The sequence below is a fragment of the Puntigrus tetrazona genome, chromosome 24 (genome assembly GCF_018831695.1).
Source record: "Puntigrus tetrazona isolate hp1 chromosome 24, ASM1883169v1, whole genome shotgun sequence".
Lineage (NCBI taxonomy): Eukaryota > Metazoa > Chordata > Actinopteri > Cypriniformes > Cyprinidae > Puntigrus > Puntigrus tetrazona.
Window position 1 is genome coordinate 11,695,349 of NC_056722.1, and position 10,993 is coordinate 11,706,341.

At 36.8% G+C, this 10,993-nt stretch overlaps 1 protein-coding gene across 2 annotated transcripts; it reads right to left on the reverse strand.

Annotated features, from left to right (window-relative positions):
- Positions 1–4,052: 4,052 nt before the first annotated feature.
- Positions 4,053–10,648, reverse strand: slc35b3 (solute carrier family 35 member B3). Of its 2 annotated transcripts, XM_043227061.1 has the most exons (11): positions 10,603–10,648; positions 8,984–9,014; positions 7,992–8,216; positions 7,770–7,891; positions 7,454–7,608; positions 5,873–5,980; positions 5,615–5,712; positions 5,433–5,525; positions 5,063–5,174; positions 4,867–4,936; positions 4,053–4,727 (listed from the first exon to the last, which is right to left on the reverse strand). In XM_043227061.1, the coding sequence occupies exons 3-11, from the start codon at positions 8,202–8,204 to the stop codon at positions 4,577–4,579; spliced, it is 1,122 nt and encodes a 373-aa protein (XP_043082996.1). In that variant the 5' UTR covers positions 8,205–8,216; positions 8,984–9,014; positions 10,603–10,648; the 3' UTR covers positions 4,053–4,576. The 2 variants fall into 2 exon arrangements, with proteins under 2 accessions (XP_043082996.1, XP_043082995.1); XM_043227060.1 differs by lacking the exon at positions 10,603–10,648 and having other exon boundaries at positions 8,984–10,583.
- Positions 10,649–10,993: the final 345 nt, after the last annotated feature.

The following is a 10,993-nucleotide window of genomic DNA, read 5'->3' on the forward strand; positions in this document are numbered from 1 at the left end:
TTTGAGTCCTGTCAGGAGTGAAGTGTGTGCAGATCATTCCTGTAACGCTGCTGCTGACACGGCAAATCTGCAAGATACATCATGTGAATATTGTCTTGCTCGCGCACACACACACACACACACACACACTAAAGCGTTCATGCAGAAGCAGGCGGTTTACACAGGCCAGACATTCATGAGATGAATATTTACAGTTGTTGTGATGAGAGCCAATTCTTCTAGAAAAGTTTCTAATATACATTAAATAAAAAATACATATATTTTCTATGCATGTAAAAGCAGTGGTAGAACTGTTACAACATGATACAGGTTTGGCTTTAAAATTATTATTTTTTTATTTCTTAAATAGATGTATATTTTTTAGCATAAAACACAAATGGTTCTTGTATCATAGAGAATATTTTTATTTCAACTCCTATAGCCTCTATACAGTCTAAAGAAGAAAGCAGCATTTTTTTTTTTTCAAAGCAAAACTATAGCTGCAGTAGTCAGTGACTGATTTAAATGAATGTCGCCATGCCATCTCAAAAAATCTGACTTATCTCTATCTCTCAGGTTTGATGTACTTTAACTGTCCTGACATCACATACTGGTACCTGACTTATCTTCAGTTCTGAAGCAGTCCTGTGACCTACTTTAGTCCGTTTCCACCCAGCCACCCCCTTTATTTCCCCCTTTATCCTTTTTTACAAGCTCATAGTCTCTCTCTCTCTCACCCGGCTGGCCCAGTCCAGCCCCGGCCCAAGGACGATACAGCCATGGCCCTTTGGTAATGGATGGGCTGCCAGCGGGACCTGCTGGGCTATTGGAGTGGCTGGGGCAGTTATATGGAGTTATACGGCAGCCTATTTACTGAGGTGATGAGCTGCAGACGTCCCCCATTATTTATGAAGGGAGGCCAGCAGAGGGGGGGGCAGAGGTCACTGAACCCAGGTAGACCTGATACATTAATAAGAGCTGGGCGGACGTCTCAGTTTATGCGAGAGCAAAAGAGCAACAGAAGATAGAAAGGTAGAGAGAATACACTTGTATACAAGCTATATATAAACACACCCAATGCAAACTGGTCGACACTAATATGCTAATTTCCGTGCATTTGTTTGGTATTTGCAGGTCTTGTTCTGACAGGGACAGCAGGGGAGAAAAACAATGCTAAATGCAAATAATGGAATGCAACTAATCCTGTAATTGTGCTTTGAAGGGAAAGCAATATATTAAAATAAGAGAATTGTTGGCAAACCCAACTTTGTTTACGCATATACAAAATTATCATTGGGCCAAAGAAGTTCACGGCCATTTGAATGAATTTAAAATTGTAATTTTGATTTTTGTTTATGTTCTACAAACTATTTTGGCACCACGTTGGGCCCAATGCGCAAAAAAAAAGCAAATCCCACGGTGTAAAAACGGAGGGGGCCACTAAATGGTTTTTACCGTGCGCGTTCTGAGTGTGTATTGGGTCAAAGACTTTGTTTGATGAATGAAACTCTCACACTTCAAATGGGTTTAAGACTTCATTGTTCAATGTGCTAGTGTTTCTCTTCGTAAGATAAATGGTTCTTTTAGCTGCGGTCAGCTGGGGCTTCTTAACGTGCTATGATCTAAATGGACCTTTAGACACAATCTATCTTTGGCAAACAGACTGCATTTAAAATGGGCTTGATTTAAAATGAAGAGAGGTAACGACTCCCTTCCAGTTAATAACTGATTTCTTTTTTAACTTTCACTTTTTATGTATTTCCATGTTTTCTGTATTTGGTGAATTTTACACACAGGAAGGCAATACAAGCACAAATCTAGATTATACTGATCACGTTGAAGAATACTGGGTTAAATCTCGTTTGCTTTACCTTAACCCTAGATGTGTCGATTTTAATAATCATTTGACTTTTTGTGAATTTGTAATTCAGCGTTTTAACGTAATTGCGGCTGTCATCATCATATTGCTGTCTGAAACACGTAATTTAGAGACAGAAAACACGCTGCCGTGCCTGTCAGCTGCAGTACTATAGAATGACCCGGAGAAGCTTCACTGCCAGCTGGACATCAGCAGATGAAAACGAGGAAAGATGTTCTCACAGATGTTCATCTCCAGTGCCAGATGACCCTTATCAGAAAAAGTGGGCAAGCATGACTAAATTTCAAGTCAGCTCACATGGCAGCCATCTTGGCAACACCTCTAGGCATCTACTTTTTAGTCATGCGGTACAAATCCTACTCGTACATAGAAACATGAATATCTCCAAAAGTGTGTGACAAACAACAAGTCAAAACAACCATGAAATCATGTCAATTTATGAAAACAACTGAAAACATAAACCGTTTGCTTTTATTACTGCACTGTCTGGATTTAAAATTTAGAACACATGACTAGTTGGAACACAGACTACTTTAATATACTATTATGGAGCTATCTTACATGTTTTTTGGAGATTGATGGCTGGTATAAAGGGTTGCACAAATACGTATCCCCTACTAGTTTCAGTAACGTTACTTAAATGAACCAAAATTTTGTTATTCAAAAATTTGTCCTGAAGGCAGGACTTGGAAGTGATCCATGAAGTGTGCTCTTTATGCAGTAATGTGCGACTGCTTAATATTAAATAAGCAGCCTTCAAATTCCTAAAGTATGGAAAACCTGTGCTTTTCTAGTATGTTATTCTAGTATGTTACTGTAAACGGAAATAAATAAAATTGCCATATGTTAATTAGTACATGACATTCAATAACTGCACCTTTTTTATAAAAAAAATCAACAGCAATAAACTACATGATCTAACAAGAAAAATAATGTTGTAAAGAATGTTTGAGTGAGCTAAAAAAAGAAAAGAAATGGGCAGCTTAGACACTAAATATGATTTTTACATTCCACAGAAAAATTTTAAGTGCTCGTTTTGGATTTTTGAAAATGACCTATCATACAGCTCTAAGTGAAAATATCCTATCAAAAGTTTTAAATCAGAAAGTGCACCATTTATAAAGTAAGAAAGTGTTGACACTGAATCATGTAAAATGAGTCCCAAGCCATTTAATTATTATGTGAACATGAGACATTAACATATTGCCCACCAATTTTTTTTTTTTTTTTTTGCGTTTGGTCTAAATAAAAATGCTTTTTTTGTTTGTTTTTTTGGAGCGTTAACAGCTTACAAACAATGCGTTGATTTGGGGTTTGGAGAAAAATATATATCTTTGAACAAACTGTTTGGGACTAATTGAACAGATAAAGTAATAATACATTAACACTATGAGAAAAGTGTTTTTGACCTTGCACCCATTTCAAATTCTTGTTTGGGACTCCCAAAAACAAACAAAAAATGTTTTACCTTTCATAACCCATAACAAGAGCACTTTAACCCATGAGTTCATTTAGAATCGCAGTCATTTTTATGCCTCTTTATAACAAAAGTAATCAAAAAATAATAATAATAAAACATGTTTTTATTTAGCAGTTTTTTTTTTTTTTTTAAATATTTAAAAAGTATATTGTTATGACTAATTAAGTATTAAGCATCTAAAAAAATAAATAAAATAATGTAATAACAGCTTTTTTAAGCTTTAAGTTCGTATAGCCAGTTGTAAAAAAAAAAAATGTAATGACTTTGCTCTGGAAATCTGAACGAGTCAGACAGCAGCTAGTTCTTTTGTGTATCTGTGCTAATGCTGTGTTTTATAACTGGCAGTGTCTCTAAGGGAGAGGGTGGCAAGGCAACAACTGCACAATAATCATTTCCCTGAGGCTTTGAAAGTGTCGCACACTTGGCACACACAAACATGCACAAACCACATATGCGAGCGCGCACACACACACACACACACACACACGCATGTGTGACGTTCTGCTCAACTAAATTAGGTCTAAAGCCAAGCCCTGTGCACAGTGTTTGTTTTCTTTCTGGTGCTATCTTATTCCAGGATTACTAATCAAACAGGCCCTGGGCGATTGCAGGGCCAAACATCTGAGGAAGTGCTTGGCAGCCTTTCAACTCTCCATGCTGGAGCCAATGGATAAGAGACGCCATTATTCATGAAAACACTCCAGACTGTCTGAATCAACTTCCCAGTTTGTTTTTAATGTAAAAACAGCCACCCTTTCACCAAACAAACGGTTAGCGAATATGGCAGCTGATAAGTTGATCCTTTTCTGAATGTCAGCCCTTTAAACAGACAGAATCATTGAGTTCTTTTCACCTGTGCAATTGCAGTTAACTCAAAAAATACAGTCCTGACTGGTACGTCAACTGTTGCCATTATTTTACGCCACATGCAGGTGAAATGTATTCATTTAAAATGTCACTGGCTCCCATCAGGGCAACATTCATTCGGACATGGTCTGTTAAAAAAGGAATTTTCTACTGAAACTGTTTCCACCTTCAGTCTCCACCTTTGTCCAGTGCAAATCTTTGCTTTTTGGTTCTAGTTTATGGTCCCTTTGATTCAAACAGATCCCCGCACTTCATGCGTGCCAATTCGACTCAGGTCATCTGCCCTTATCTTGGACTCCAAACCACAACTGAGGATCAGCTGATGCAGGACGTAGGAGAAACCCATCAATTACATTTTTAAGTTCATCTCCCTACACGTCCTGAGACAGCAGGCGCACCTTCTTCCCGCTGAGAAGTTGTTTTCTGAGTTCTGCTAAGGAGGGAAGCTTTATTTTGTCTTTGTTTTTACTGTAAACATTAAGGAAGATGCCAAACACCACCAGAAGACCACCCCAGATGTACCTGAAAAAGAACCATTATATGTCATTCTCAACAAAACAAAAATACGTCATTAGTATTTCCAACACTTAATTAAATCCTCATGGATAAATCCCACATTGTTTTCCACAGCATATGAAAGCAGGAATTCTGGTTCACTTACTGGAAAGTGAAAGGTTTTGAAAAAAACAAAAATGACAACACAATAGTCATGGCTTTCCTTCCTGTAGTCACTGGAGAGTCAAAAAAAAATTAAAAAGAAAGCAAAGTTAGGCCATTAATTCACTTTCTTTTATTCAGTAAATTTAAATACCCATCCCAAAAACACTTTCCCAAAAGTAAGCAAGGGCTCATCTTACCTGTGACAGCAACCAGTGCTCCAAACAGCTTTATAAGAGCCAGGACGAATGAAATGCCAAAATACCCCGTCAGCGAAAATAAGAATGCGTAACCGTATGTTGTCACAGGATGCTGAGTGAGTAAAACATACATTAAAAATAGTGATTTGAAGGCTCACTTGTGCAAACATTATGTTTAGATTTGTATGTTTTGTGGTTAATAAGTGTTTTTTTAAATGAGACATTCAAAATAACAATAAAATAGTAATTATTTTGACATTTGGTGTGATTGATAAACAAAATATAACATATATTGCAATTGTAATAATACCACAAGCAGAGTCAGAAGAAGGGTGAAAACATTACTGTAATGTATATGTTTAAAACCCACCTGAGAGCAGAAGGAAACAGCAGGTCCAAGCCCCCCAACAGACAGCAGCCCCACCAAAATATACACAAAACCAATGGAATAGGAATATAAAACCTGCAACACATGGACAACAATGAATAATATTCCTGCCCACAAGAGAGACAAACAATGTTATGATGTTCTTAATTCTAAATAATCTGTACCATCTCTGAATTGGTTCCATTATGAAGTTTCATGGCTTTTTCTTGAACATTTCCAATAGCTGCATCCGCACATAGGGCCAGAGATATAAGAATTACCCCTAAAAACAAATTCAAACAAATAAAAACTATTCAAATTACATACAATTAAAAAAACATTCTTCTCAAAAAAAAACATGTAGACAGCAGATTATTCTTAGCAATATTCTTGACTTGATTTTGGAGCAAAGCCTGTTTCTCATAGACGAAGCAGTCCTTCACCTGTTACGTTGAAGTTTGGGGCAATCTTGCTGTCTGCCAGTGTAAACCAGATCAGGCCAAGACTCATACACAGAGCAGCAGACACGTCCGCGACGTTGTATCGTTTCCCTAAAAACACACAACATCAACAAGCTCTATCAAACCAAGAAGCTCTGACATGGATTAACTCAAACACGCCACAAAAGCCGCATAAACATGTATCTGATCTTCTGCTAAGCTGAGGGCCTGATTGTCTGGGTCCTTTGAGTTCTGGCTGCAGGTTTGACACTGGCTGCAGGTTGGCTTTGCAAAGATCTTTGAACAAGTTCAGCGGGGGAAGTGATGTCGAAAAGAGAGATGGAGTTTTTGTCTTTTTCTGCTGGACTCTTCAACTCATCACAAGCAAGCATGCGAGGAGAATGAGATTGAGGTTGGACATGAAAATGCAAAGGCTGAGAAAAAAAGAAGCAAGAAAGGCCGAAACCGTGTTCTCAAACAGGTAGTAGCCGTGGGGTTGGAGGTGATGCAGCAGGTTGCTATGCATCACTTTGATTCCGTCCAGCTTTGATGGGTTGGCATCTTGAGAGCATCCTCAACCAACGTCCCGCTGATCTTACGCACCAGCCTCAGGGGACGCAAGGTCCATGATGCCAGAGAAAAAAAAAAAATCCCCATAAAAAGAGAGGGAAGAGCTTTTCAGCTGGTTTCATTCTTTATTGTTTAGGATATCAAAACTCCAAATCTAGTTGTTGCATAAGAAAAGTGAAAAAAAAAACAAAACAAAAACAAAAACTCCACAACAACAGCGGCCACTGAAAGAAATGGCATAAGAACAAAGAACTGTTGCACGTAAAAATACTAAAAACCTGCAAAAATACAATCAAAGGACTAAATTTTCCACATTTATTTTATAATATTTTTTTTCTATATTTTCCTCACAAATTATTCAACCAATTGTGGAGTCAACGGAACGTGCAAAGGGGATCATGAAAATAAAGCGTTACTGTAATTCGAAGCTTAGAATTAAATCATTGATTTATTAAGTTAAGATATCGTTCACTCAATTACTTCTCTTCTTCAGCTTTTTCATATGAATCTTACTTTTTGTTGTCATTTTTGGAGCTTGAGCACTTTACTCTCAATGAAAAATTCTCGGCTTGTGTTCCATTGAAGAAACCCATATCTACAACATCCTTAGCTTTTTTATGCAGTACTGTAATACCTATAGTAAAAAGAGCTATATTGTGAAATATTATAACAGTTTCTATATGTTTGAGATTAGTATATTTTAAAATACTATATATGTAACTTATTCTTGTGATGGATTTTCAGCAACTGTTTCTCCACACTTCAGTGTCACATGGTCCTTCAGAAATCATTCTAAAATGCTGATTTAGTGCAAGAAACTTTCTTCTTATTATTAAAATGTATAAAGCAGTGAAAGAGTGAGTTATGGAAACTGTGATGGATAGGTTTCCATGATTCTATGACAAAAAGAAAGCTTAAATGACCAGAATGTATTTCATATACTTTTGGTAATAATATAAATATCATTGTCACATTTTCAATGTGCATTGAACTGAAGAGCGTAATCTAATGTACCTTGTATAAAAACTCCTCCGATCATGACAGGAATGAGTTTGCAGCACTTAAATATGACTTGCGTAGGGTAGTTCAAGTATCCCAAAGAAGTGTTGGATAGGCCCATGGTCCCAACTGTTAAAAATGCAATGATCATGTAGGTTTTGCATGGTATCCTGAAAAAGAAGAAGAAAAAATATATATATTCTATTGTTTTTTTTTCCCATTTCAGTTTGTAAAAACTGTTTGCAATTTGGTGTAACTTTAAGGTTCTGTAATTGCTTTTCTATTATAACTGAGGGTTATTTTTTAATTTGTTGACGGCTCAAAAAATTACCTTCTCCTTTTGTCCTGAGTAAGCTGCAATTCCACTAAACCAAATAAGGAGTAAAATCCGAACTGCACTAATGTCAGATACCAGCCAAATGGCTTAAATCCCTCCACTGAGAATATCAGCTCCTGCATAGAAACCCAAGTTAGTAATACCAAGTACTAAAAACCTCACTGCAGATACTGCAAAGTCAACAATCACAAATGGAGCAATGGGACGGAATGTCACCTGCAGGTAGCCGTAGATGAGGTAAAAGAGGAAGACACCGGCCACACAGATGAAGAACTGTGTTGGTGTGTTGAAGCTGTTCAGGTTGATGCCCAGCACTCGGAGATCCTCCACTGATTTGATATGAGGTGACATGACCTCTGTGGATGAGGGCACAGATATAGAGATGTGCTTCCTCGAGCTGTAATTTCCAAGCCCAAATTTACCACTCATGTCTGCAGGCTCCTGAAATTCAAAACAATTCATCCACAATTTGAACTTACATATTTTAAAATTTACGGTCTAAACATTTAAAACATTTTTAAAAATATGAGTAACCAAATAGATGATGGTAGCCATTGATTTGTATTTTTTTTTTCTTCCATACTTATTGATCTACACCTTGGATGGCCTGAGGGTGAGCACATTTCACTTTTTGGGTGAACTATTGAAGCTGTGTATAAATGTTCATAAATGTTCGTACTCAATGTTTAATTGAACTAGAAGCTTGGGCCGTGGGACAGTATTAAGTATATGACGACTTGGATGGTTTGTACCAAAATATTGTTTCAGCAAATTATTGTTTCTAAAATAAAAATCCCCTGTCAGTCATTTTGCTTAATTTATGATCAATTGATATATTTTTTTATTGCAACCTTTTTGATGCAGTGACATTAAATTTACTGTAGTAATTATAATGTAATGAAAAACATTGTGTTATAACATGAGAAACACTTTTCAAATTGTGCATGCTTATAATGCAAAACAAAGCTTTTATTTCTGTTACTGAGGGAAAAAGAATAAACAAAAATTATATTTATACACATATATACATATATATATATATATATATATATATATATATATATATATATATATATATATATATATATATATATATATATATTATTAGTTATTAGTGAGCTCAAAAATATCCAAGATGTGATAACATGGTACTAGTTTATGTCTGTGCATTCACAGTATACCGAATTATGAAAAAAGAAGAATCTTACCCGAATGACCCAGAGAAGATAACTGAGGAGCCTAATGAGAATCACATTGATCAGATGAAAGTGATGAGTATCTGACAGCTGGAGCAGTGTATTACACTGATCTCACATCTCACCCGATAACCGACGCGTCTCAACGCTGACACGCATGACAGGCTCGATCTGTGACTTTAACGCGCAGAATGAGCGCGAGAGTAGCGTTTAAACACAAAATCGCCACCTCATATGGGATTTAGAAGCGATAAAGGGTGTTAGCGGCTAAGCTAACACCTGCTGATTTGCTCCACTTCCGGGTTTAAAGTCAGTTTTAAGTGCTCGTCACAAGGTGATACAGACATCCTTACATCGATACAATCGAACGGAACACAAAACAAATCCTTCGTCCATAAAGACGTATGCCAACATGCAACTATCATCTGAATCTAAAGGTTTTTGTATTGTTCTGTCTCCCGGCAGCAGCCAACAGCTTCCGGTGAACTCTGACCTGAAGACACACGTCACTGAACAAACACGTGTCAGTCTGAACACAGCAGGTTGGACAGCAATATAAGTAATAAATATTGAAAAAATATTTATATTGTGATAGGTCCTCTTTTTTTTCTTTCTTTCTTTGGAGAGAGCTATTTTCTGACTGTTGCTAAACTGTTGGATAAGCAAAATATAACTACTACTACTACTACTACTACTACTACTACTACTAATAATAAACAAAAATAACACTAGGATTGAACAAAAAGGGATTTATAATTAATCACACACACACACACACACACACACACACACACACACACACACACACACACACACACACACACATAATCACATCAACCATGGTTTTATTAGCCATTAGTCTTTATTACCTAACTATTGTAACAATGTTTTGGTTTTGTTTTTTTTTTGTTTTTTTTTGGTGAATTGATTGCCATGCATAACCACAGATTTACTACACATACCAAATCATTTGTGGTCACCATGGTTTAACTATATTAACTATGTTTTTGGTTTTATTTGTCGTAAAACCATGGTTCATTTTCATGAGGGCGATTCTTTCTGGGTCAGCTGTGCTTATAACCCATAAAAATGTTGCACACCACAACAGCATTGTGAACTGTACATTAAAAACTATGGATTATATATATTTTTCTTGGTGAATCTTCTATCCTTGCATTTATTTATTTATTTAAATATTTACCTTAATGTAAAGCTATGGTTGATGCACAAGTTTATAAAATTAATATTAACATAATGAATTTCAAGGTAATGACATTTTATTGGATGGAAATTCGCTAAATGCTAAAGCTAACATTCAACGATAAACAGAATGTTACAAGGAGTTCTGCGCTATCTAGATGCAATTTTATGACCTGGTAGTATATCAAAGCACTGGTGCACTATCTTCCACACACCCAGAGGGATGTAGCCTACTTTCCCATCACCAAAGAAGCACACACTTTTAATGCATAGTATAAGCATGCAAATTGGGACGTAAAACAAGAAGATCCACTCAGGCAGAAAAATATTTGGCTCCTACTTTTCCGAATGATTCTCGTAGATCTCTGAAATAAGGATACTAAAAGATCACTTTGGTCAATAAAGCAGATGAACGAATAACAATTTCATACCTGCTTTATTTCTTCCGTTGGTTTCATTGATAAATAGAGCTACACAACATTCGTTCTGCTAAAGGTTTTCTGGCTACACTGTGTAACCTGTTTGTCCGGATTGACAGGAGAGTGCGTTTGGTGTATTTACATCAGTGTTTTGCATGTACGTGAATGAATGTCATGCAAAAATCAAACAAAGTCATTTTGATCAGACCTTTAGATATCAGCAAAATCTCAAACAGCACACTGCATACTTACTGTCGCCCACAACCCATGATGTGACCGAGCCACAGCCACGGACGGTCCATCTCTGGCAAGGGGTTATGATCCTATCTACCCCTCCCCCGAGTTCGCCCAGCCTCTGTTCCACCCATTCATTTCCTCCGCTTCCCCTATAGATGACAGAGGC

Bases quoted from the DNA above. Each gene is read 5' to 3' on its own strand.
- slc35b3 (XM_043227061.1), bottom strand. From the start codon at position 8,204: ATGAGTGGTAAATTTGGGCTTGGAAATTACAGCTCGAGGAAGCACATC. The intron at 5,175-5,432 runs GTGGGTTTTAAA...TTACTCACTCAG, and splicing joins CTGTTTCCTTCTGCTCTCAG to CATCCTGTGACAACATACGG. The intron at 4,728-4,866 runs GTAAGTGAACCA...GTTCTTTTTCAG, and splicing joins TCAAAACCTTTCACTTTCCA to GTACATCTGGGGTGGTCTTC.